This window comes from Papilio xuthus, unplaced genomic scaffold, assembly GCF_000836235.2.
Source record: "Papilio xuthus unplaced genomic scaffold, Pxut_1.1 DF829129.1, whole genome shotgun sequence".
NCBI classification, from domain to species: domain Eukaryota; kingdom Metazoa; phylum Arthropoda; class Insecta; order Lepidoptera; family Papilionidae; genus Papilio; species Papilio xuthus.
The window spans coordinates 1865245-1890353 of NW_013529520.1; the positions used below are offsets into that span (position 1 = coordinate 1865245).

General features: G+C 34.1%; 1 protein-coding gene across 7 annotated transcripts in view; it reads right to left on the reverse strand.

Annotated features, from left to right (window-relative positions):
- Window positions 1–25109, reverse strand: part of LOC106120575 (uncharacterized) — a 110433-nt gene that overhangs the window by 12039 nt on the left and 73285 nt on the right. For 6 of the 7 annotated variants that reach the window (XM_013315953.1, XM_013315976.1, XM_013315968.1 and 3 more), the window contains exons 2-5: window positions 8934–9185; window positions 7098–7258; window positions 903–949; window positions 106–263 (exon numbers count right to left, since the gene is read on the reverse strand). In XM_013315953.1, the coding sequence (XP_013171407.1) occupies window positions 106–263; window positions 903–949; window positions 7098–7258; window positions 8934–9185 (618 nt within the window). The remainder of the gene's footprint in view (window positions 1–105; window positions 264–902; window positions 950–7097; window positions 7259–8933; window positions 9186–25109) is intronic. The other variant, XM_013315938.1, reaches the window with a different exon arrangement.

Consider the following 25109-nt stretch of genomic DNA (forward strand, 5'->3'; position numbering starts at 1 on the left):
CTGGAACAATGTATCACTATGCTTAACATAGCAGTCGCGCGCAGCCAGAGTTGTAAGGCTAGTGGAAATGGAGTCTAAGCACATATTAACCCACACTTTACTTACCCTCTGTGGAGGGAGTACTTGTCTTGGACTGTGCGAGTGTTTCGGCGAACAGGAGCCATGCTTCTCTTTCCTGTGTGACTTCAAACCTCGGAGGAGACGGGAAAATGTCGTCACCTTTTTCTTTGCAGTGCCGAGACAATTGTCTACGGGAAAGAAAACTAATATAAGGTAACGAGGAATTTTTGTCGTGAAACTGTATTTGTGCCAAATTAAAAAAATCGCAAAAAAAGCGTACTACAATATCAAGTTTGCAGTGAAATTACAAGCGCATTTTTTTTTAATACTACGATTATATCTCAACATTTGCTGGTTTTAGAATTGGTAATTTCTTTACGATAAAATATTTTCACGTTAAATACATAATAAAATGGCTGTATTGGAAAAACTTTATACTAAAGTAATTAAGACATTACGTCCTAGGAATCGTATCCGCATCGCATGGCATGTTGGTTATAATTTTATGATTAACTTCCAACTATAACGAGCGCCAATGCTAGGATTAAAACAATTATGGTTCTATACTAATAAAGCTGGTCACGTTTTCTTTGGTTTTTTTAACGTTATCGGCGTCAACTTTACCATATAAAATAAGTATTTGTGTTGCTTGCATTACTTTGTATGAATTATCATAAGAAATTTTTTAAAAATCACACTGTTCTAGAATCATTTTCAAGGTCAATACTGAGTTGGTTTTAATTGTGACATGTGTATCGGTTAAGGTCATTTTTGATGTGTTTTAATATGTAAAATCTCAAACATATAGCAATCTGCAAGTTCAAATAAATGTAATTACTTACCACTGGGAGGGAATTCATAAAAATACGCCGACCGTGGACTGAGGCAACTGAAACAAAGTTGAATAATTAAGATAGTCCATTACAATAATAAAGTATTCATCAATTGGGGACCGAATAATTATTTCCGAAGTATTTGCTATGTGACTTGCTTTGATGTATCCCAGGGGAAATAATCACAACATTGCATTAAGTTCGACAAATATTTGTTAAAATGTCGAATATTACATTAACTTCTCTCCAACAGATAAGGTGAAACCTTTGACTTTTAAGAGACAGGACTTGTCAAGTGTACACATTCTCCTCTGTATATAAAAATACAAACAGTTAAATGTACGTACTTACACAAAACGAGTATAGTTTGCTCGTTTTGTGTGCGTACATTTGCAGTCAGCATGGGTTTATAAAGTCGTTTCAATCTTATGTGTCAGCTATGCACATGTGTCAGAATTGATTGAGTATGATGCGACGGCTCTTTGCTCCATTTCTCTATAGTCAAAGATTGAAACGAATACGCGGAATTCGTCGCTGTTGGGTAAATGGAAAATTAATAGCCATCGGCATTAACAATACTCGTTAATAATGATTGTAGACGGAATGAGTATCATTTAATGAGGATGTAAATTAGTAAAGGGTTCAAATTGATATTTCTGCGAATGAACGGCTTAATTATAGCTAATTTCAATTCAAGTTTCTTTGATGTATAATTATTTAGACGCATTATTTAATTTTAATCGTAATAAAGAGATTAACTTAAAATATATTAATGAATAGAAATCATACTAATATTATAAATGTGAATGTTTAGTTGGATGGATGGATGTTTGTTTGAATGTATCAGGAACGGCTCAACAGATCTTGATGAAATTTGGCACAGATGTAGTTCAGTTCTTTTTACGCGCGGACGGAAAGGATATATTTGTTTGAGTAGTCGTTGCAGTTTTATTTCTTTAATTAGTTTTTTTAATTCTTAACATGTCCGTAACTTTTCGAAATAATAACATTGTATCAAAAACGCCAATGTTTTCAACATCGTCTATCTTTTAAATCTGTCGTGGATTTTACAGAAATAGAGATTTACAATCGAGTAGGTTCGTAATAAGGTCGGGCCTGAGTAATGACGTCGAGTGGGTTCATACACCTGGTTGCATGCGTTGTTAGATAATTATAAACGAAGAAAAACATAAATAGGGGTAAGTGGTCTGGTTCCTATAACGAGCAATAAAGCATACGATAGTCGTTATAACGGAATAATTTCTTCCTGCGATAACAAATAAGCATTAATTATTTTTAATGTGAATTCGGTTTGATGCCTTTATACGATTAAAATACTCACTGACAATAAAATCTTTTTTTTTTATTTTTTTTAAGATTGACCTTATGTTTATCTTTCATGGATTGATAAAGCACTTTTGACATACTCTGGGCACATGAAAGTAGCCGTATTAAACAAATGTTGCCCATCCCATCGTTAACAACTTACATACCAGAAAGAAAAACCTAATCAACTCTATTCCATCGAGGAAAACAAACATAGAAATATATTTAATAGCCAGTCACACAATACACTTTGAGAGATAAAATCTACAATTAAGTGGTGCATTAGTCCGCGGCGTTAATAACAAAGTTTGCTTTATAGTCCAAGAGCCAGGGGCGAGTCCACAAAGAGTAATAAATCAACAGAGCGGTATCATATCGGAGGCATGCAACACTGCGGACGCAATGAATATTGATTTTCGGACCAATTTGCTTCGACGAATATAAATTTACCAAGAACGTCATGTTACGGCTACGTATCGTAAATCACCAATAAGGAAACAACCGGCCTGGGCCAGTACACACAGCGATCAGAAAATAATTAGGCTAAAAACTGGTTCAAGTCACATCTTTTAGTTGAAAAGTGACACAGTAAATTAATTAGTAGGTCTATAAAATAACTAGGTGTCGCCCGCGACTCCGTCCGCTCGTAATAAAAATAACTTAACTATGTGTTCTTCCATGCTATGTTCTACATCTTTGCTGAATTTCATCAAGATATCTTGAGCCGCTTCAGCATTTATAATATTAGTAAAAAGTAAGATAGTATGTGCCTTATTCCAATGTTTCACTGTTATGAAGGGATTTCTTTAATTTGTTTGTAAAATTAGGTCTCATTGAGTAAAAACTCCAATAATTAATAATTATAAATTCATAAACACAGTATATTGAACTACAAACATAATTCCACAGAACAACGACCAAATCGAATTTAATATGCAGATTGGAGCTGTAATTTGAAAACTAAAATATCTATTAAATTAAGTGTTCATATGCAATTTAAAATGAATATGTTTGGATGCATTTCGTTCATTTCTCTGCGGTATATCCCAGACCAGTAATATCGTAGCTTGTTAGTTTGCAGTCGAGGCACTGTTAATTGACTAACCAGGAGATACTTCGAATTTAATATGTCGCAATACTGCGGCCGAACAATTGTTCCGCCCATTGACTTACTGGCTTATTAAATTTAAATTGTTCAGCAAGGTCTCAGTGTTACGTAAGACCAGTTTTGTTGAATGTTTCTCATTGTTTGACTTATTATCTATTATTATAAATTGGTTATGAATACTTTGTTTCAATTGATCAAAAGATTGGATAAGTGAATTTTATGTAAACAAAATTAAAATATAATCTTCTGTAAAAAAATGTGATTTGAAATTGATTATAATGTGTTGTATTATAATTGAGCTTTATTACTAGGGTGAAGTAAGGGCGGAGCACTAGTCTTAAATTCAATCGAACCAACGCGTAAAACTTTTGTTTACAACCTTTGTTTACATAAATATTTGACAGGGGCATTCGTTAGTGGCAACCAACGTTTAGTCTTATTAATTCAATGAAATACAATTTGTGTAATTTCCATGTACATTTACATACGTGTGGGTTCGTTAGAGTTGAAGTTTTGATGCCTCAACGTCTCACGATAAAATACTTGCTTGCGTACAGGTTTGTTGCTATCTACTGTATACAAATGAACTCGATTTACTGAAACAACTAATGTAATTGTAATTCTAATGTATTTATCGACTAGCTGTGGTCCGCGACTGCGTTTGCGGAATTAAAAAAACCTATGTGTTCTTCTAGACTATGTTCTATATATGTGCCAAATTTTATCAGGGTCCTTTGAACCGTTCCGGAGATACCTTCTAACAAACATCCACCCAAACATTCGCATTTATAATATAAGTAAGATTTAAGAAGTAAGATATGATATATTTACTTTCTTTATTATGAAGAATATTTTCATTACATTTCCGACAAAATTGATTTGTTTTCATTTTGTAATATTTCTCCTTTAAAAAGACACTTTAATGTGATTTAATTCACGATGATAACTCATTTCAAAAGTAAATGCAATTTAATTAAATTAGTCCGACATTTTATTTATTTCTCAGATACATTATCTTGTGGAACACGTAACATTTTGTTCTGTGAGTTAAACGCTGTTTAAATTAGACGTGTTTCAATAACGAAGCGCGATAAAATAAAACAGCCATTAAAGCTGTCTCTAAATCGCTCGCCAAAATACCAATTTAAATGTTAAACGGTAGAGTAAATAATACTAAAGTCTGGAACACGCTATCGAGAACCTTTTTACGAGGTAATTCATTAAGCGAACTAGGAGTAGCTTGGTGCGAGGACCTAATTAGCATCGGACGAGCGACGTGCGTGGGCGACCGACACTCCATTCGATGTTAACAAATTTATGAAGATAAAGCTAATAAAAAAGTCTGTTGGACAAGATTAATTGAAATTGTATTTTGATGATAAAGGTTTCGACAAAGGTTAAGCATGGTTATTAATTTGAACTTTCTTTTTAATGATCTTACAGCTTATGAATAGAAACTCAGCAATGTTAGTATTTACTACGTAATATACAAAATACAAAGAAGATATTTTAGTCAAAGAGTAATCTTTAATCAGTACTCGTATAATCGAATTTAATAGAAATGCGAAATTATTTACACAATAACGTCGACTCCGTCCGGCATTAAAAAAAAACTTTAATTACTAGCCAATGTGTTCTTCCAGACTATGTTCTACATCTACGCCAAATTTCAGCACGATCCATTGAGCCGTTCCATTAAATGGAAATGCGAAATTATTTACACTCTAACTTACGACCTCGAATCCGTCCGGCATTAAAAAAATCTTTAATTACTAGCCTATGTATTCTTCCAGACTATGTTCTACATCTATACCAAAGTGCAGCAGGATCTATCGTGCTGTTTTGGGGATTTTCAAAGAATCGTCCATCCATCCATCCATCTAAACATTCGCATATATGTAGTAATATAGCAAGAAGTAAGATTTCATACGGTTATTATATTACATTTACCTTTATTCCATTGTTTTCTATAAGTTCACTTTGCAATGTTTCAATGTTTAAATTCATGATACAAACATATAGTATGTTTTTAATAAGTCTGTGTTTACTAATTTGTTTAGATACGTTTGCATTATTTATTTAATTTTTATTAAATTAATAGCATTTGAAATACTTAAAATTCTGGTAATTAAAATCATTTAATACGGCGTCGATTTCAACTCCGTTCACTTGTTGGTGGATGTTTACTCTGTCTGAGTAAAATTATGGTCGCAGTAGGCAATGCGGCGAGATAGTATCACTGTTAGCGAGGAATTTAGATGAATTCCTTCTCGTTTCGAAATCTGTACACGTTTTGTTGCAACTGTTCGTAGATTTTCGCATTCTATTGCCTTTGTTTCAGATAACGATTTGCTTTTTTTTTACTTTTTTTACGATTGTAGCGGTTAGCATTTTAAATGTGGAATAGTTTTTAATGTTTACTTTCAATGTTTAATGATGTTTTTTTTTTTCATTTTTAATCGGAAAATTTTATATCCAAAAAATTGAATAAATAGCGAGTGTGAAAAGTGCTATGAATCTTTTTTTATTTTTGTGACATATGCCTCTAAGAATGTATTTAAAATTTTACTGCATAGCATCCACTTTTGTCAGTTATTAATTAGCTTATTTCGATTCAATGTAGTGCATTGAATAACATGATTGTATTATTAGTTATGTTCCGCAATTTAAACTTGCATAACAGCAGGGATACGTAGAAGAAAGAGCTGATAAAATGCATTCCGTAACCGCCGTTGTCAGGCCCGTGCCAAGTGAGTTACAACTATCCTCGTCCCGGCCGCTTCTGTCGCCAATCGAATGTCTGATTTCAATTTAGATTAAGGTTTAAACATGCACCGTAAAAGCTTATCTAACAAGTACACCTGTTAAAGTCGAAATAATTTACGACCGCGCCCCCTGGCATAGTCGTTAGCCTCGCGAATGAATCGACGCGGGATCGCTTGACTTTAACAGAATATAGACGTAATTCTTCTCGTTTATAATCACGTATTACACGACAGAGCTCATACGAAAAATTTATGGTTATTGGTTTTCGTGAAATAGAAACGATCACGAAGCGAAGAGGGATTATTATAAAACAAAATTAAAACGCATAAATTTATTGCATTTATTGGCTCTTTATATGAAGCCTTTTTTATGATTTTACCCTTAGTATGATGTTCATTAAATATTATAAGGACACACTAACCACAGACGAATCTGAATAAGCGAGAAACGTCTATATGTCAAATTCATTTCCTATCTCGACGAACGACCTCCATAAGCGAAATATTCGGGTTAAAAGGAAACCTCTCTAAGCGAGTAAAGTATTTCGTTCCTTGGACTCTCGCTTATCCAAGTTCAACTGTAGTAATCTTACTTTATGTTATTAATGGGAATGTTTAGATGGATGGATGGATGTTTGTTTGAACCAGAACGGCTGCACGGATCGTGCAGAAATCTGGCATAGATGTAGAACATCGATCGGAGCGGACGGAGTCGCGAGCGATACCGTGTTATTTTATATTAATTACAAGCCCTCAGGCTGTAAATGAGCGAAGTTTACTTAAAGGTTTGTGAAACATACCTAATAATTCTACGACACAACAATAAATTTAAATTTTTTAAGAAGAAACTTAGCTAGATAACGTCGGGCGCGATCTCAAAAATATCGGCGCTGGACGTAAAAGAAAGTAGACCGGTGTGGAGAAATTTACTTGACCAGGCCCAGGCCCGCTCGCAGCTTTAGCAACTCAAATGATGATAAGAATTTTTTTTTAATTGTCTCTTACCTTTGGTAATTATGTTGTTGGTTATGTATGAGTGGTTGGTTGGGTTGAGCTAACAGCAATTGTTTCTGCTGCTGTTGTCGCTGCAGCATGTGCTTTCCAAAGACGCCGTAACCAAAGCCGTAGATCTCGTCCTCCTCTTTGTCGGTAAGGCAGCTTGATGGCTAGAAGAAATGGACGTATTAAATTAATTATCAAATATTATTATTTAAGAAATCGAATGAATCCCTTTTTACATTATTTCGGTTTTAATGAGTTTAGGTTTTTAAGTGTAAACCTGCTTATTTCGATTACACATTTATATGGAAATTAAAAAGTTGCAGATAGAAAAATAAACAACATTTTAGTGGCATATTCCAAACAACATTCATATATGTTTGGGATATCAATCAAATGGACACCATTTTTATAACAATACATAGACATGCACAAAATATACGAAAAACAGAAAATAAGCAATTCAAATATATTTTTTATTTCAAAATCCATTTTTGGATCAAACCGCTTTATAACAACCACTATAAATCTGAATCAAGAGCTACGTGAAAAATACGTGACCCAGTAAAACTTTCGGAGACCTCAATTGAAATGAAATATACATGAAAACAATATTGAGTAAGTTTTTGAAAAACCCAAGTAATATAACATAGCGTATAGTAATTTCTTTGCATTTAAATTATGAATTGCTAAATCCTGATAGCGTCGCGAAGTAGAGCGTCGGTGGCTCAGGAGTTAAGCTTGACTTGCAATCTGCAGGTCCTGGGTTCGAATCCCGCCATGTAAAAATGTCTTTCGTTTTCCGATTTACATATGTACATTCATCCGACGTTCTTGCGGTAAAGGAAAACATCGTGATCCAACCTGCACATATCTGAGAAGAAATTCAAAGATATGTGTGAAGTCAACCAGACCGTACTAGGCTAACGTTGTTGACTATGGTCTAGTCACCTCTAACTTAGGGTAGACTCCGAGCCGTTTGGGGACGTACAGTGAGCTGATGAAACCCAGTTAAAGACACGCCTGGTATAAGCTTCCTTATTTTTACTATAAACATGCATTCGTCACTTGCACTCTATACAAGGGTTTTTACCCAAAACCTATCAGTCGTTTATTCATAAATAAGTTTGGACGAAACAAATGAATGATGTATTATAAATGTTATCTTTAGCATTCGAATAAATTCTCTTGATCAAAAGTATAAAACATTTTCATCACCGCAATAATCAGCAAGTGGCATAATAATCAAGATTTATCGTCACACTAAAGAAGACGCAGTATCACACCGCGAACGATTAATTCTCTAGTAACATTACACATTGCAGATTTGTAGTACATAACTTCAAGTGGAATTGAGTCATAAACATAAATCTAACAAATAAATTAAGCTCATAACAAGCGAGACATTACTCATGGTAATTTACAATTAAGTTTATGCGGTCCAAATGGTAATGACTACTTTGGACAGAATGATGGTCGTTACCGCTATGTATTTGTAATTTAGTAAATAGACTGTAAACCACGTTATGTATTAAAACAAACATAAAACGATTTACCTATAGTTTAGTTTTAAAGCTATACAGCTACACAGCTGTATAGCAGAAACTAGTAATTAACTATTCTTACCATATTATTAATTCATGAGGGAACAAGCTAGGTGTTTTAAATCGCAAAGCAATTATACATTAACTTTTACTTTACATTAAGGATCTTTATCCTTTACAATTGGTTGCAATCTGATAGGAACATCTTATGTAGATAACAGTGTTCTTTTAGGATTAACGCAACGCAACAAGGAGAGACTGATTCTAAAATAAATATGTTTAAAATTAAAATTCTTACCGAATATTTTCCAGGCACATAAATCGGTTGAGAATGAGATGTGGTAAGATTGCTTAATGCGAGAGATCCAGGGCTGGCGGAGGGTGGTGTCTGTGGTGTGCCAGGACCTCCGAGCACCCGCATCCGAGGTGACATCTCCTCCCATTCGTGCCTACGTAACTCTTCCAGATGGTCCAGTACGTCGCCGTAATGCGTCGAGAACAGATCCGCGTATCGAGACGCAAGACCTTCCAAGTACCCTCGGTCACCATCCTGTAGACAAAATATATTGTTAGCAAAGTTTTTATTTTGTATGGTGAAAAGCTTATTATCAATTCTTTTATTTATTTTATGATTAACTGTCGTCTGCAACTCTGTCCGCGCGGGAAATAAGTAGCCTATATATTCTTTTAGATTATATTCTACATATATGCAAAATTTCAGCGAGATCAGTTCTGTCTTTTCGGAGATACCTTCATACAAACATCCATCCAACCATCCATGTAAACATTCGCATTTATAATATTAGTAAGATAAGAAGTAATATAGGTGTAGTTATTTTATTGCGTTTAAAATCCTAATCAAACTCTTACCCATCATTAATTTCAATAACTTTTAATTTGAATTTATTTGAATACACAATCTTAAGTTTTCGTAACCCGTTTCTTTTCGTCGTCCCTGTCTAAAAAAAAACCTTACTACGAGTATGCATGAAAATTTGTTTTTTAACGACTCACGAAGTTTGTACAAACGAGGCAAATTAACGCAGTGGAGAGAGCAAACAGTAATTAAATAGTACCTAAAAACCTATTTGTCTGAAGAGTGGCTTTCCTTCCGAGTAATTTCCGTCGAACCGAAAAAAAAAGAAATAGATATTAAGGAAGGTAATTAAAATCTGCAAGTCTGAATTATGGAGGAGATTTAAAATTAGGGATGTTTGGCAGAACGCAATTAGGGTTTTTGGGTCTTATAATAGGGTCACTTGGATTGTAAGAGGGTATTTAATGGTAACGATGTGCCCGCGGATGGTTGAATTTTCAGGAACATTTTATAACGACTATTTTTTTTTTAAAGAAAATGCATAAAGTGTAAAGAGTGCTTGAAAGAAATAACAGGTTGCCTTACTTTTTTAACTAAAGTTATTTAATAACTATTATTAATCAAATCTCTAACCATAAGATTATATTATTTTTGTTAACCTTATAACAATATAATAAACAACTTCTGAATAAAGTTTTGAGTTTCAAATTTGATATTATAGAAGCTTAAAGTTAATCCTTCGCGAAATCGTGGAACATAAAAATAAACAAATGAGAAATAATCTCGCTGTAAACGAACTCTTTCATTAAGACTTGGAAACCAAAGACATGGTCCCCGGGCTAAATAATTCCCTACTTCCCCTGTGTAAACACGGCGGGCTCGCCTTTCGGTCCACAGGCCTCGTTCTTTCATGCTTTTTTATAAACGCCTTGTTTTAATATCCTTCTCTTTAACCAACGATGTAAAATGACGCCTCATATTCAAATGTTTTATGTAAGTACGTTTTAAAAATAAACCTAAAAACAAACGAACGGAAAACGTGATTAGCTTTCACCAAAATGAAAAAACAAATAAATCAATTGCCAGACTAAAGGTAAATCAGATCAAGTTAAGATTAAATATTATCCTAAAAGATAAACTACGACAAAATACATTTGTAACCAAATCATAAGCGACAAAGCTTCGCTCAGTTTATCTGTAAAAATATCAGCAACCCTTTTTGTCACAGAATTGCAAAAATCATCCTGACATATTGATCTCACTTGACTTAAAGCTGAAGAAAAGTAAACTCCTACGCATTAACGCAATTTGCACAACGATTTACAATAACATACAAGAGCTAAATGAAATGGGTAGAATTTGCAATTACCCCACTCCTAACTTCCTTCATAATTATCATCTAGATAGAGTAGAAGGCATAAATATATTCAAAATAATTCAATTTAGAATGAATGATTGATAGATCGGTTGTGAACTGAAAAAAAAATTACGGAGATTTACAATCTGTATTATTCCTGTCAAATCAAAAAAGCATCAGGGGTTCACCAACGGAGAGTCGCACTTAGAATTCTACCAGCGGGTGCACGTCGAGTCAAAGATGGCCCGGAGGTTTATTTCCATTTTTAAATGAGAGCGGCTGAGAGCTTTGTCGGCTCTGAGTTTGTGCTCAGCGTTTTAAGTGGATTAAATCGCTCCACGCTCGTAAAACCGACAAGTGCTCCGGCTAAGAATTAAAGTAACCGTTCGACTTTTGCATGAGAAGCGGGCCCTCAGTTCGCACTCCGCGCATTCGACGCGCGCCTGTCGGTCGGTCTGTTTATTTTTTCTGGGGAAATGGTCGTCGAATCACATCTTGGCCCGCCGCCGCAGCCGCTTTGTGAATACTCAATGAAAGAAATTCATTAGCGCTATCTTTCAATAGTCCCCCGCATTCGGGGATAAACTTTTTGTTCTCGAGGAAAGGCTTAAGCTAAAACTTGTTGCTAAGAAACGATTGTCTTCGCCGTTTGACAAGTACGATTCACGCATGAGCGATGCGATAGAAATTGTTGCTTAAAAGTCTTCGCGTAGAGTTTACAATTTAAACAAATGTATTTCGGTAATTCATTTATTTTTGAAAATGAAACCGAAAAACATATGATCCAATATTTTTTTACATGAATTTCAAATGAATTAATTCGAATCGGAAAAGTCGTGACAAACTTAAAATTCCCAAAACCAAAGAAGAAACGCCAACACAGGCTATGATATATTTAAAGCATGTCCCAACGAGAAACTAAGTCAAAGAACTACAATAAAAGAAAACAATGATCTATGGTGGTCGGCAAAAGGCATAGTAAATGCTCTTGAATTTAAATGGTACATTGAGTCTAAAGAGACTCGTTTCGAGCACGGGATCGAGTCCGCGGGATAGTCTGGCAATGGCGGTCGCGCTGTTAAAGAAAAATAACCAACCGGGAAGTTCGGTAATAAACATAAAATTTCAGTTTTGTCATTCTTTATTGCCTATGCTTTAACCATTTATAGACGCAATAGTATTTGAGACACAGCTTTTATGTAATATTTTCCAATCCAAACACCACTTTTACGAATATTAGATTTTAAAGTAGGTTATTTTACTCGATATTCTGAAATCTATGCAGTTATATTATCATAAAATGTTATTTTCCTTCTGTCATTACCATTTCTTATTTCTACATTATTTAGAATGTGTCCAACAAACTAGTTATGCTTGATTTGTGAATTAAGTGCAAACCAAGTCGATTGCTGTTCATGGATTAGTCACATAACATCAGCTGATTGGTATATCCACAGACCTTACCTTCTACACTTTCTAAACCAAAAAGAAAAAATTTAAGGACAGACATTTAAGGAATCGATAGGCGCGCAGTCTGTCCCCAGCACAAGCGTCTGCACCATCGAACTTTGCGTACTTTAAAATGACTATAAATTGCAAAACTTGGGAATTATTTGCGTCTCTCCATGGCAATTTACTCCGTTTTTCCAGAGTTTCATTATAACAAGTTTAATTGAAGACCGCGTCCGGTACATAAATTTAAACTTTTGGCATGCATTTTAATCCGCTTACAGCAGTAAGTTGTTCGCTGTAATGGCTAGTAAATGAGTTTTGTAGTTCCCCCTCAGCTATTCGGTTATTGTTAACTAATTAAATTAAACTGACTAATTTTAAATTATTATTGTCAGATTAAGATTTATTAAGCATCCTATAGTAATCAACAGTTTGTGCAATATTTACAGCCTTTAGACATAAGAAGTGTATGTATTTTTATTCATGTTTCTAATTGAAATCATAATTGATGAGGACATAAATCTAACCATCTAAAACCTTTCAGCTTGTGAATATTTAAGTGTTGTCATTCAAAGGAACATTTTAATGAATATTTACATTTTGCAAATGGAAGCATGAAAGTAACGAAATGTAAACTCGAGGAACATTCACATAGAAGACACTAAGGCATGCCATGTCAGGAACAATTTAAATGTTAATGCGAAATTATAAGCGCGTTCCTGTACCGAGTGTCGGCAAAAGGCGACGGAGATAAAATGAAATGTCGCCCTCGCGGCTTGATTAATGTATAAAATCATTTCATTTATGAAGAAAACAAGAAACATAGCGCACCTCACCTGATATTATCAACGCCACACGCGAAGAACATGAAAGAAGTGCATCTAATAAATGTAAAATCAAAAGAAATATTTCCATTGCATTCATTTGCTACGTTAAATCACGACTTCTTTCAGGTAGAATTAAAAAAAAACTGAATTAGTAGCCTATATGTTCTACCATTATGTCAAGTTTCAACGAGATCCGTCGAAACGTTCTGGAGATACCTTCAAACAAACATGCATCCATGCAAACATTCACATTGATAATATTACTAAGATGTATCTAACAATATTGATCGATTCTTCTATACCTAGTTTCTATATTCAAAGCCTTTCCTAAAGTTTTTCACATGGACTCATAAATGAATTACGGTTCTTTAGTATGACTTCTGTTGCAAGTTAAAATAAAATAACCATTATTTTACACCATTTACAAAATGATTATTAATTGCAAAAACAAATTGTTAGTAGAATTTAAACCGTTTGTATATCTATTGCAATAAAAAAATAAAAAGGTGGCAAACGATATATTACCAGAGTGCAATGAAAGTAAACCATCAACGAAAACGGACGATAATTGGCTGAGCGTTTCTTTTCATGAGTCACAAAATACCCCGAGTGGCCGGCGATCTCATTATAGATCTAGTTAACTCAAATTCAAACGTTCGTTTCTTTAAGAATACCGTCGGAAATAGTTACAGTCTTCTCGATCTGCTCGAGGAAATACTTCAAGGGATTTTTTTTCTATTCTTTGATATAGATATGTCCTATTTTTCTTTGTAACTTTTTCTTGCCTTTCTCCTTTATATTTTTTTTAATAACCATAATATTGGATTTATTTACAAGGTTTTGTGTGCGGTGATCATAAGACTTCGATTTCTGTATAGAGAAAAATTAATGGCTGCATGCCAAAAACTTACGACAGTTTAAATTAAAAAATAACAAACATATTGAGTTAAAATAAACAAATGATTCATTCTAAAACAGTAGAGTCGTCAATGAACTCAGCCATTTATATTGAACGGTTAAATACGATTAGACAGTGTTGGTCTATAACCGTTCAGAAGACGTGTAGCGCTCTAGATTGTATTATTTCTATTGTGAGCGAGTTCAATGTTCGTCAAGTATTTATGGGTGTATTAATTTGATTAACTCGAGGCACATCATGCCGACGCAATAAATAGCTAAGGATACGAATATCGGAGAGCAAGTAAATCATATTACCACAATGTACTTAGCTTACCGTCTTCTATGCTTTCATGTAATTTCTCAAGTTTCTCCAAGACATCAATTTATAATATTCATAATGTAAATCTATCTTATTCTTAGCTATCACTAACTCACTATGCATCTATTAATTTTTATTCTTGTTATGTCTTGCTTTAAGACATAAATTGAATCTTTTATGATATCCAACCAAAAGTTAATTAGGATCTCATTTGGGGCCTCAAATTGTACAAACTTCATGTAAAACTTTTGTGCATAAAATTATCAAGTTCCTTAAGGAAATAGAGATGATAACGGTCAAGAAAATAAACGATACATCATGACAATGATGCGTGGAACAAGTTTATTCAGTAGTCATCGGAAGACCGAATGCTATTAAGAGATCACGAATCTAAAATAGCACCGCACTCTGCAAGGCATGAACAGAATAAGAAGCCCAAGAAAACAATGGATAATGCGGAGCTACTTTTCTCGTATTGGAATAGTAACATTCATTCTTAAATAGTACTTAATGCAAACCACAAATCCGGAGCTTGTGTCTCCTAACTGTCTTTGAATTGTTTCTTTGCCTTTTTCGTGTATTTGTGGGAATGAAATCGACTGTAGAATATTTTTTAGACCTTTAAGATTGCTTGTTTCTCCAATTTTCTGTAAATAAATATTCTGCCAGTGGTCTTCGACTACCAAAAGAAAAAAAAACTGAAAAAGATTTTCATCTTTTTCCTTGTTTAATTCTTATTTTGAAGTCTCTACCAATATTATAATCTAATAATTCTATTAAATATATCATAATATCATTTTGAAAATAAAACAGCGATAATGTTATGAACATTGCCATTCATTTGATTCTATGACAAAGTTCCTTTGAGCAGAGATGAAATAACAGTAGCTCAGTATTCACAGGAAGCACCTGTTTACAATATGACGCATGGGGCTGACACTGTCGATGTGCCAACAGATTTATACTCTATTCTATTTTAAGAACGAAATAAATATTTAGTCGGACAAATGTTGATATTGTAGATGAAAAGATTATAACATTACATTTTTTTCAGTAATTAAATGAAGCTAAAAACAATTGTGAATAGATTTAAAAATGTCTCAAGATTGTGATTTGACAACCTGCTGAAATGACTTAAAAGAAAAATCGGAAAACAGTAAATGAAAGCAAAATATTTATTTTGGTTCCTGCATTGACAATAACGAAATCATTTCTGTTTGGTTATATTCATAATACAAATCATCACAACATCGTTAACCTTTCTTTTTTTTTTTGTAAAAACTACATGTTCAGTTTTCTTTCTACTCATATTCCTCCAACAACATGGGATACGATTACTCTGGCTAGTATGAAGACAGCTCTGTTCGCTTCGGAACGGACGAAATTTATGTGTGACAGTAACTCCTGGAGGGGCAATTCTTCATTGAGCTGCTACCGACACTCTCACGACGCCGAGCAAATTGCAACGCGCTTTTGGGATCACTTTGGCTATATTAACAATAGCAAATAACGTTATGTATGTGCTGATGATTGAAAATTTATTGGAAATAAGTTGTGTTATGGGTTATTTATTTATATTAATTTTTTTAAATAGCATTTAAAATAATTTAAAGGTTTTGAGCTCTACTTATTTGTGTTAATGTGCCAAATGATGACCGTAAAGGAGCTTAACATAAAATTATTGCGAATCATATAAAACGCATGTTTTTGTAGCATTTTTAATAATTGTTTACGTGTATACAAATGGCAAATTTAATAAAATGGCCTGCAAAATACGTAATGCAAACAGAGAAGCATGAGTTACGTGGGATTATAATAAAAACAAAAAAACGCCATTAGCAAAGGATTACGCCAACAATAACCAATGAAACACGGGGCTATGAGCCCAACTCGTAAACTTTAATGCCGCAACAAATATTGAAAAGTCTTCGGACTTTTATACCATTCTTTTTCACACATAATGGAGCGGTTGAGAAGCGAAATATGAAGTCTACAAAGGATGTATTGGACGAATATTGAGTTTTGACATCATAGATGATGTGTGTCTGGAGAATTCTCAGGATAATAAAATAATACGCCCTCCCTATCCCGTTTCATATGTTCCCTATGATATTGTTACGACGAATATTCAAGTCTGCGATGGAAGCTACGATAGCATTATTGACTTTATTAGGCTCTTATTCTTTCCGATGAATGTTCTCAATAAATATATTATTACATTATGTTTTATATTTGTTGTCATACAATGTTAATACTACAAGCGTATTTTCAGGGAATATTACTCTGTGATAGATTTTATATACACTTTTGATACCAGAAGATGATATGGATTCTAGACAGTCAACAATAGAGGATTTTCTCACATACTTATCAATGTTTACTGCAATTATAGAAGACCTGGAAGTGTCTACTTCGTCAGCTATCCAAACAGCTTCACCGTATGCTGCAAACAAACTTACTGCAACTAAATTGCTAAGTACTGTAACTAAATTGATTTATACATTTATAATAGCTGTCACCCTCGACTCTGTCTGCGAGGGCTAAAAAATAGATAGTAGCCGATTCTCAGACCTACTGAATATTTCATAAAAATTAGTCAAGCAGTTGCGAAGGATTGTGTTAACTAACATTGTGACACGATTTTATTTATTAGATTGCTTGAAACCACAAAATAAAATTTGATTTCGAAAAAAAAAGAGTTAACAATTAAATGAAATGACATAGACATATTACTTCCTCCAAGTAAAAGCTCGATTCAACGGAAACTTCAACCTCTTGCATTTTAATTCCAACGTGGGTGTAACACGGCTCTTGATACGATCACGCTACACATAACTATGTCAGATATAGCTTTGGATTTGTTTGATGAAGTATTATATCGCGGCTTGAATCATAATTTGTATTCAATGTAGCGTAAAGGTGACGCGATGCAACATTTGTAACATAACATTAGGTACATTATTGTGGAATGTAAGCGCTTTTTGAATGCGGAATTTATTCTATTAGGATTGTGTGTGATACTTAATATACCAAACATGTTTTGATGACTAATGAACATTTTCTTTGATACAGTTTTATGGTTATCAGATTTTTAGTGATTGTAAATTCATGACATATAAATCTATCGTCCTGCGTCCCGGAGCCCTAACTTAGTCCTCATTCCCTTCCCACCCTTTTTCTTATAAGGAAAGGGTGGAAAGTGGAAGTGGACTTTCGGCATAAGAGGATGCATGGAATGGGAAAATATTTTCTTTCTGTGCATCCTCTCCTCCGTCAATTAAAGGTAGGCAACGCGTATGCAATAGCGTATGTCTATAGGCAACGCTCACTTCGCTATATCAGCGATTTCAGGTGGCCGCTCGCTCGTTTGTCACCTTATGATATAAAAAAATATCATGCTTAGAAATATTTAATATTTACAAAATTAAAAATAATACCTGTACTAATTTTATAAAAAAGGAACATTGTATGTTTGTTTGCATTGAATAAGTATTGAGATTACTAAATCGGTTTATAAAAATCACTGTTTGGTTTTTTCATTCCGCGCGAGGAGAGTTGCAGACAACTGCTAGTATTTAATAAAGAATAAACACTTACAAAATTGTGTGGAATTAATTCTAAAGAACATAAAATAAAAGTAAGAAGATGATCACTTTAACCTTCATTTAACAAGAATCGATAATAAACTGAACGGCAGTAAATTTTCCCTATCACAATCATCTCAGGCTCACGTTAGGTCTTTAAATTATCTTGCATCTGCGAGAACGTTAAAGTTTAACACGAACCGTAATCTCATAAAATGTTATATTGAAAACAAAACAAAACCTTGCGCCATTTGTAACAAAGCTTTAGCCCCTTAGTGTGAAGTATAAAGTACAAGATAATGCATAAATGAGAATAGATGTACTAAACTTATATGAACACTAGCTGTCGTCCGCGACTCCGTGCGTTGGAATTAAAAATAAATATATTCACAAGTACATCCACCCATCCATCTAAACATTCAAGTTTATAATATAAGTATAGTAAGAAGTAAGATAATTGTTATAATCAAGTAAATATTTACCTCTGAATCTATACGAAAAGTTTGTCTGGAGGTTTGAGATTTTCTCTTAGCAAGTGGCTTTCTCATTTGCTGAGTTGGATGTTTTTGCGAAATGTATGTGTATTATCAATATTATATCAATTTCGTTTTCGATATTTTTTAAATCTCATCATCATCATCATCATCATCAGCTCACTATACGTCCCCACCGAGGGGCTCGGAGCCAACCCTAAGTTAAGGGTGATTAGGCCGTAGTCAACCACGCTGGCCAAGTGCGGGTTGGTTGACTTCACATATATCTTTGAATTACTTCTCAGATATGTGCAGGTTGCATCATGATGTTTTCCTTCACCGTAAGAACGTCGGATAAATGTACATATGAAAATCGGAAATCGAAAAACACATTGGTACATGGCGGGAATCGAACCCAGGACCTGCAGATGGCAAGTCAAGTGCTTGACCACTGAGCCACCGACGCTCTAAATTATTAAATCTAGTTCCTGCTATAATAAATTAAGTATAGGATTTTAGCAAATAATTATTATGTATATTTAAACTTTTTTTTTATTTATTTCAAAACTATTGGTAAAAGATTATCTTTACGTGTTCTAGAATAACATAGGAATATGTTTATTTTATTATTATGAATGTAAAATATTAAAATTAATTCAGGCGTCGCCAGGCACGACCAGTTTGTTACAAGTCGGTGTTGAAAATAGTTAAGTATTCGGCTTAAGTTAAAGTGCATTGTTTCTATTTTAAGTGATAAAGTTAAATGTTAGTAACAGCTTATCTATAGAAAGGGTTGCATTGTTTTTTGTTTTGTTTCTTTTACTTTTTGTAAATGAAATTATTATTTAACTTAAATTAACTCTGATTAACTTTCTGGCATAAATATTTTAGTTACATCTTAATACGTTTTAGAAATGATAAAGAAATAATATATAGAAAAATATAATAATATTGAAAAATGTCTTTTTTAAGTATACATAAATTACACATACATAAGAAATATCCGAACCATTCTTTGAACACAACAACAAGATATCGTTTACTTTTTTGCTTCGAAACCGCAGATACAAATATTAGCTTTTAATTCAAGTCTAGCTGTCACGTGTACGTCGTTTCAGTCTATGTTCTAATCTATGATAAATTGCATCGCTATCCGTTCAGCTGTACTGAAGATACCTTCAAACAAACATCCATCCATCTAAACATCGCATTTATAATATTATTAAGATATAATGTTTATTTTAAGATATAATCTTTATTACCTACTTCATTCAATATGAATTTCTATAAGACAATATATCGGGGAAGATACTTTGACATCAAGTATAATTTTACATTCGACAGGAACGTAGGCGATTGTGGTACATTATAAAACATAAGTGTACACTGCAGGCCGTTTGAATGACACACGTGGGTGGCGACTGACAAGCGACTTACATCGCACGTAACCCGTGGTCCCGTAAATATTGGGAGACACATCTCGAAGTAGAACATACGATATGCTGAATAATGAATTTTCTTTGTAGATTTTTTTACGTTTATTTCTAATTTTTGGTAGTTTTTTTCGCTATTGACTGCGATTTCGAATGTCGGAATCAATTTTCGTGAGTGGTATTCAAACAACCTCAAAAATTAAAGCATATAAAATGGAATAGAACGCTGAAGCTTGCTTAAACGTTCAACTCTTTTAAAAATATTTTTTTGAAAAATTCGAACTAGAAAAAATACAGATATTGTCTTAAAATATTTTAATAACAAAAAATATTTAGCTAATACTTTGGTATATGGAAAAATCGTGATTGTAAATTGCGTTCGTTAATTAAGTTACACTAATAATAAATGCAAAATAGTTCTAACACTATTATAATCTAAAATGTATTACGTATTCAATTTGATAGTTATTAAAAAATTACAATTATTTACGTTTACAATAGCTCATTTATTTTAATTAAATAATTATACTAATTTAAATAAACCAACAAATAATATTTTAGTTTAAGTTTACAAATAACGAATTACACAAAGTTTAAAAAATAAACTTTAATTAGCTAATTAAAGTAAAAAGGTAAGAGAGCTCTTATTTGTCATGCGCCTCCGTCAAGCTTCATCAACAAGTAAATTCGACAGGCGATATTTCATCTGGGACTCCAAATAAAACATGGCCGCTCTATATTTAAAACGTCCAATCTGTCAACGGCGGAGTGCGCATGTTGTGAGACGTTGGTTGCAAACGATGCCAGCATCTGTTCTCTATTTACAGATTTGTCACCGACGTCTGCGCCGGAACTAAGGTAACCCTTTTTTATAAATAATGTTTACGATGAAAACCAGTATCAAGTTTGACACGCGGTTGTCTTAATTGCCTTAATTCGGTTACATACTATCAATTTCGCAAATGTATAACGTGGTAACACAGTAGAGGAATCCAATCCAATCGTATTCGACTTAGAAGTAATTTTCGCTAAATAAATGCAAAACAAAGATCTCACAATGCCATTTTACATTCATTATGACAGTGGAGATTTTTCTTTAGCAATACGATATATAATTTTAACCTTAAAATCTCCTATGAAACGGCAGGCGGTTAAAAAAGGTGTTTTTTTTGTTTTTAAGGACAAAATAAAGAAAACCACAAACAAAAAAAAATCATTGATTTACGTCCAAAATTAGCGACTAACCAGTTGTCATGAGAACAATAAATATTCTGACCTTTTTTAAGTCCCCTATTTCGACAGATCATTAGTACAACTTGCGTCTATTAAAAATAAATTAATTTCTTTTTAATTATATCCCTTTATTTGGGCGAGAAGGGATAAAATAAAGTTATCTTTGTCTTCCATCTTTGATGAACATTTCGGCCATTGACTTTGCAGGTGTTGTCCCAGACCTTTTAAAGTTATATGCAAAGTGACACAAGCTAGTCGAAATATTTTTTTAGTTTAATGTCTTTTTAAACTGGCAACGTATCTTCTCTATTATGTTAATGTGAATTCTTTTTGTTATTTGGTTACCTCTCGCATCTACAGTCGATAATCGGCGGTTGATGCTTTAAAAAGAGATAACGGGTTTTTTTTTAATTTTTTACATATAAAAATTGTTCATATAGTCAATGGATAACCTGATTTTAAGTAAACGCCGCTCATGAATATTAACAATCTTAGATAAGCTGCAGATGCGCTGACCACCTTTAAGGGAATACGTTTCGTTTGTTTCTTTGTGTAACAATTACGGTATTCAATAATAACGTTGAACATTTAAATGGTAAAGGTTTAAAATAGTGTGTGTAGACAACAAGCTTCAATCGTCAGTCCCTAGATACCATTGAAAAACAAACAACTCGTCAAGAAGATTCAAACGAGTCCAAACTCGATGAGATTTTGTGGTTTCATTACGAAGGTCCTAGACCACTTTCCACCACCAGATCAGCACTATGCCATCATATTGTCACGCACACATGCACGCACAATAACTAACATCGAGATAGGTGAAACTAAATAAGGTTTGTAATAAAATTTTACGCCAGAGTTTGGTTAGATTCAAGGTATTAATAACGAAGAATATATTATACATATAGTATTTATATTAATTAATTAATATAAATACAATATGTATAATAATATTTAATATAGATAGATTAATATTATATTATTATTACAATACTCATGGACACTGTTTAACCTGACATTAAGCGCACGTGTTCCGAAGTTAAATTACAATTAACAAATGAAACAAGTTTCTTCGTTCCCGTAATAAAGGCTATTATACCAAACCATTTATGGCATTTGTTTAAGTCTAAATGTGAAAACTATTTCTATACTCTTAGTAAAGCTTTGTGCAACAATTTTGATAGACATGTGATGTACTTTTCAGTTATATGTTTCCAGTTTTGTATTGAATTCGTTACCTATTTTTATAATTAAATTATCAAAACCTTTAAAAAAGTACTTAAAGTGAGATTTAGGTCGTTGATTTATTTTGCAATGTGCCAGCAGCAATCGCAGCCGGAACGTATCAATAAAAAAGGTATGAACGAAAATAATTTGAAGCGAAAGGTCGTCAACGATTTCCTGTACTAACACAAAGGAGCCACAAATGCAACTTACAAATTGGAAAGACTCGGGATTCGAAATTCGATTGCATTGCAAGCGGAACGAGCAGCCTCCCTCCCTTATCGCGACGCTTTGTAGTCGACGCATTAAGCTAATTTGAATGGTGGAGGGCTTTAGTAAAAAAACTGTTGTTCTGTTTCTTCCCTTTACGCGAACCGACGGCATGATTGTGCAGCCGCGGTGCAAGACAGGACCATTGATCGAACCTTTTTGATTTCACCGCGCTGTACCGACTGCATACTCGATAACGTGTTCATTAGTGCGCTTACGAACTTTCTGGATTTTTTTCGGCGGAAGTACCGTTCTGTGTACTCTTTTTGCAACTTTAGTCTGATACTAAACTAACTAGGTACTACTAAAGCATAAAGAATTAATGTAATTGCTATATAATGTACAGCTTCACTTAATTCAAAAATAATCCTACAGTCACCTCGCTTCATATTTCGTTTTCACGCTTAAATATTCACAATGCTTTATTTTAAATTCTGCGCCGTAAAAAGATCGAACGACGAGATAGACGCTCCGCTTTAGACGAACTCTAAAATAAGGTTCTCCAGAAGATGAAATCAGATAAGCCGTCGATCTCGGAATGTCATCACATTAACGAATGGATTTGCATCGGCGATACCCCTCTTGTGTCTCACGGTTATAAGATCTAAATTGCTGTAAATATGAGAGGGGCTGTGACGAATGCCCGAGATGCCGCACCGTGGGCGAAACTGGTGACAAACGACTCGCCCTGTCGCAGCGCGTGATAAATAACTGATTGTGTTACACTGCGTTTTGCCTTCATAATTAATTGACATCGGTTATCTTGGCGGCATTAAGGGTGTAACTGACTTTGATTACCGGCTTGGCTGTTAGCCGTGTAATGTATCTTGACTCAATAAAATATCAAGCAATATCGCCAATAATGAATGTAATGGATATGGTAATCTACGAACTGCTGTGGTACGGGACCGTACGCCCCGCGGAGTCAGATTTATTTTTTTATTACTTTATTATTGTTATTTGACTCGCATGCGCGAAGTGCCTCTCGTTTTTACACATTTACCTTTGAACCGGTCTCGGAGCTATAAACTCGACTCGATTTAAACGAATGCGCCACAAGCAAAGAAGCCATCGCATTAAAATCGGTGAAAGCCGTTTGTTTACGTCTGGCTTATTAACTTAATGAGAAAATAACAAACATATGTTTATATTTGATTTTTACGGTTCCTTTATTGTGGTTTATTTAAATGTCAAAGGTAACAAATTAAAAAATGTAAACAACCGAAAATAAGCGAAATGGTCGCACACCGAAATAGCGCGTGGCATTTCGGTGGCTGCGTCTATAGTTAATTGCCGCATTTTTTCCGCGCCCGACTGCCATGGATTCCGTAATTTGTCTTCTTAGAAATGAGCCGCGTCGTCGGATGCAAGCGACATGTAGATACGTCCCGTTTTTTTGTAGACACCCCTCGGATTTCAGCCGGCGTAAATTACGTTTTAGTCGAATACGCCGGGGAAACGTTAGACGGTCTCCATCGTGATTACTGTTTTAACTGTTCGCTGCGACGGGAACGTCAAATATAACTTATTTTCGTGAGTGAAATTTCCTCCGGTATAATTCTTTTTGAATTCCTGAAGTCTTCCTTCGGTTGGCACATTCAAAAATGAATTTCCGACAACGGTGATAGATTAAAAATACATTACGTCTGTATCGTCTGAATAATTGAAATTGGACTCGGGGCGCTGCCGCGGCATTACGGGGCGACATAATGCAATCAATACTTTGACGTATACAATGCGGTCGTATTTTACGATCGCTTATAATATTTACGCCCGCCGCTTACGCTATTTGCGCGTACCGCTTTTGGTATTTACGATTACGCTCGGGCGTAATACGCGGCGATATTACTGCGACCGTGACCCTGCGCGCCGCACACGATGGAATTATTAAGTCCCGAGTCCTCGGTGTCCTTAGATCTACATACTACGAAGAACATACAATGTATTAAACCTCTCTATAATGCGGTAGACGAATCGGATCTCGAAACTATTATGCGTTAACCTACTAAGCTCCACATTTTTTCAACAAAAATTAAATCTGTTCAATTGATACGATTACTCCCATCATTTTAATTTTTTATCGTTGGCAACATTTAAGGACTCATAAAAGCATATTTAGTGAGAAATATAATTATGAGTGGTTTATATAAATAGTTTGGATAGTACGGATGTCGTGGTAGCTGTGCTCGACTGTTTTGTGAGTCAAATATTTATGAGCTTTGATGTTGTGCTGCGGTTTGTTTAGGCGAGGTACTCGAGAATGATGAATTATTGCCGCCTCAAGTGGCTACCTAGTAGTTCTCCGGTACACAGTTATCTCGGTGCATTAGTGAGAAAGAAAAAGTCTATTATAGCTTTTGAGATTACTTTAAGAACTTCAAATGAAATATGTATACAGTGTTCTGTTATTTTTATATTTTTAAAAACACTTCAAAACAATTATGAAGTTGAAGTTGAGTTCAAAGTAGCTAAACAGTTTTCAAAATCAATAAATAAATTAAATATTACGAAATAATCTAGACTAAAATACTATTTCTATACTAGGTCTTTTGTTGTATCAAGAACAATGATTCTCAACTATAGTA